The 3,860-nt window shown below is 35.1% G+C and overlaps 1 protein-coding gene across 1 annotated transcript; it reads right to left on the bottom strand.

The window, feature by feature from the left end:
• LOC18589719 (anoctamin-8) lies at positions 1,633 to 3,860 on the bottom strand. The gene is made up of 2 exons (XM_007014815.2): positions 3,485 to 3,860; positions 1,633 to 2,387 (listed from the first exon to the last, which is right to left on the bottom strand). Exon 2 carries the CDS (start codon positions 2,337 to 2,339, stop codon positions 1,926 to 1,928), a length of 414 nt encoding a protein of 137 aa, XP_007014877.1. The 5' UTR covers positions 2,340 to 2,387; positions 3,485 to 3,860; the 3' UTR covers positions 1,633 to 1,925.

Below are 3,860 nucleotides of genomic sequence, written 5' to 3'. Positions count from 1 at the left end.
GGATTATCAAAGCACCTCAGCTGATATAGGCAGCAACCAGCATATGTTTATTGGCAGACAGCACCAAAAGCACGTCATGCCTTGCACGCATTAAAGCCTGACAGCTAAATCATTTAAGCATCTTATTTAATACAGAATGACCTATAAATTAAAAGTTGAAAGTCTTAAGGACTATGTTGTCAAGTAAACCAGCTACCAATTTAACTAAAACCCCGCAATATTAGTCTGTTAAATATCTAAAAAGCAACCTAATTAACAGATTTGATATGGCCAATTTATCGGCATTTTGATTGCAAAGTGCCTTGCAACTGTATTTCTGCTGCCAAAAAAAAAATCCAACAAATAAAAACGCCAACAATTACGTATCCAATTATTTTAAACTGGCATTAATCCATAATTAAAATTTCTTTCACAGGCAACTACATAGAGCATCATCAGTGCCGGCTAGCTTCACTTATGACCATTTGGTAGAAAACATTGCTTTCGAATGCAATACAAACATATGCACATTTTTGGTAGTATGAAAGCGGCAACCACATGTTCCCGCCCACTGAGTATACTTGAACGAACTTGAGCATGCCACCCCACTGAATCCCTCAAAACCAAGAACAACAGCAACAACTCTAGACCTCTTAGCCTCTTAAAATTTCAAACCAGTGTTATCAATGGTCAATCAATAAGTAGATTCGTTTCATCTGCATGCTTACTAGAGAATGAGTTGCCTACATATCCAATGTAACATACCTTGGTCAATCATACAAGCAGTTTCCATGACAATGCTGTAATTATCATGGAAGCATATATCAGGCAGCACTGACCTTCTCATCTTCCAACAAGCAAATGTGCAAGCTTAATTGATTGCAGATAATCATTATATATATAAGGCTGTGCCGTGCTGGTGCAACTGCCCGTATGTAAGCAATGCCATCACATTCAAAACATTCTAAAAAGCTTTCATACTCACAGTGCAGTTTGTCATTTCATCTCTCGCCAACTGGTCTAGCACTGACAAAAAAATTATTAGCAGATCTTCAGGACCTTTGGCAGCAGAGAAATTCCTATTTAGATCAACCCTTATAATCTATCAGCACAATTTTTCAAGCATTTATGAAGAGACTTCGCTTGAACATCATCTTGGCACTTTATAATGTTATGCAAAACAAGCAAAATTGAGATAAAAGTAGAAATACTATGATTTTTTTAAAACTGCAAAGGTAAAAGATCAGTAATTTGAAAAAATTAGCAGATTTCATAGAACAATCAGAATACTTCTCTACAGACCTTGAATTTATCAACCCTAGGAGGAATGAATTACCAAAAACCACCAAAAAAGGTATCCACATCAACAAATATAAGACATGTTAAACCCCAAGACCACATATTTGATGTCTCTGTCTAGTCTCAGCCCATGTTAGCATAAAAGCATTGGCCTCAAGAAGTTGGCGAAGCTTTGGCCCCACCTTTCAGACAAAATCAAAGTTCTCAAAGTCCTTCCAACAACAAATTCAGCCAAAAATTCATTGAACACATAGTATAAGATTTCAATCAAGCCGAACCCACTTTTTGAATAACTCAAAAAGATTAGTTGCACTAGATAGTTGGTACCTACCTCGTAATATATCAGCTGCCAGATAAAGTGAAAAGAAGAGCTTGGCATTGTAATCCAGATGATATATTACAAGAATCCAGTGATGATATGGAATATAATAGAATTATCAAAAATTACAACCAGCAGAATCAGTTCCAAAACTCCAAAATCAAATAAATAGAAAAGGAATTAAAGATAGGGAACCGACAAAAATAAAAAAAGAAACAATTACCGAAATGCAATATTGACTAGAGATTTACTAGGACTCACTTCCTATCTCATTATGTATCTGGCAAAGTGAAAAAGAAGAGCCCCATCACAAGAAGCAGCCATGATCTCACTTGCATTCAACAACTGCTCCAGCTGCTCGACGTGGCTTACTTTTCCGCCTACTCCCATTTTGCCGAAACCCAGTAGACTTTGTTGAGTCATCAATGCTTGATCTGGTGCCAACACCATTCTCTTCTTTGACCAAATCAGGCTTCTCTTTAACCTGTGAGTTCCGTTTTCTCTTTTTTCCATTCTCTGCAGCAGAGGGACTCTTTCTCTCTTTGCTTGTGATACCAGCTTTTCCGTTCTCACCATCCTCCTCTTCTAGTTTTTCAACTTCTTCTTCATCAATTTCATCCTTTAATGGTTTTTGTGGCCTTCCTCTTCTCTTCTGCGCAGGAATCTTCTCTTCTTCACCACTTCCAGCATCCTCATGGTTGCTAACAGTCAACTTCTTTCCCTTTCCTCTACCTCTGCCCATAATCTTAAACCCAACTATGAAAAGCTCTCATACAAATAAAGTTGCAATCTGCCAAACCATACATCCACAGACAAAAGAGTTCGGTTAAATAAAGGATAACAGATTTCAGTAATTTTTAACAAAGATAAAAATTAAATTCCATCACATATGCAGCTCAATATTTCAAAAAAAAAAAAAGCAATGTCATGACATTCTAAACAGCAAAGAAGATGTGGACTGATGTAATAAAAGAATCTCAATGATAATGGAATTATCAAAAGAATACTTAGCCAGCTGACATGGAAAACTTTACTGATAAAGACTTTCCAGCTCAAATGGGAACCTTGATGAAGACAAGCACACAATAAGTGTTATGGCACCAAAAACTTTCTCTATCACACATAAATGAATATTATGGGTGCACAAATACTTACACGGCTAGCCAAACCATTGTTATTAACTTAAGAGATGCCATTTTCTAAGTGAACTAATGAGGGCTGATTCAATTTTCAGGATACAACAAAATATGGGTTTTAAAAGCTGCAGATAGGACACCTGAGGATATATAATTCTAGTTTAGTTGCCATGAGAAAAAAGGATTAAAAAAAATTAAAACTCAAGTTACCTCTTTCTATGGACGGTAAATTAGATTGAGTGAAGTTCATAATACATTAAAATTGACAAAAGTATTTTGCTTTTTCAGTTTCAAGTTGTAAAATATGCAGAATTTAAAATTGAAATAGACTATTTTTCCAACATTTCCGCCGCATCCAATTGGAATAAAGTGAATTTACAACCGCAAATATCCAATCAAAGTATGAACAAGGAAAAAAAAAGTGGACAGCCTTAAAATGATTGCTACAAAGTATTGAAATTTACATGAACTCAGATTTATTGTAGCAGAAGAAAAGCAATATATACTAAATGAAGAAACAGAAAAAGGGTAAAACAACCAATTATAAAATATCAAAGAATGAAAATGCAAAAAAAAAAACCTAAACTTTGGAAAGGATTCACAATCAAGATCCAACAAAAAGCAGCTATATTTCATGATAAATGAACTCGACAGAAAAGAACTAACTTAAAAGAAACAAAACCAAAATTTCCATATTCCAATCAAAAATGGATATAAAGATAGATAAGAGAGACAGAGACGTAGAACCAACCTGAAATGAACCAAAGTCAATATGCATCTTTAACAAGAAACCCATTACCGTGAATCTGTTAAAACCAAGCAAACATACTAAAAGAAAAGGAAGAACCCAGATGGGATTTGTTTTCGGTGTTAGTTTATTAGAGAAAGTTAAAACTTGGGATAACAAAAAAAAGCAATGAAAGTTTCAAACTTTGATGGTTAAAAAAAATAAGAAAACTATGATCTGGAGAAAGAAAGAGTGTTACAACCCAGATCAAGAAATGAACAGATTTGAAGAGACTAAGGTTAGGTTCCTTCTCAATAACATGGTTAAGAGAGAGAGAGAGAGAGAGCAGACAGAAAGCTTTGAAGAGATATTTGTTGATTGGGTTTGGCTCTCAAGTCTG

This window comes from Theobroma cacao, chromosome 9 (genome assembly GCF_000208745.1).
Source record: "Theobroma cacao cultivar B97-61/B2 chromosome 9, Criollo_cocoa_genome_V2, whole genome shotgun sequence".
NCBI classification, from domain to species: domain Eukaryota; kingdom Viridiplantae; phylum Streptophyta; class Magnoliopsida; order Malvales; family Malvaceae; genus Theobroma; species Theobroma cacao.
Note: the sequence above shows the minus strand (reverse complement) of the source record. Positions and strands in the feature narration are given on the sequence as shown.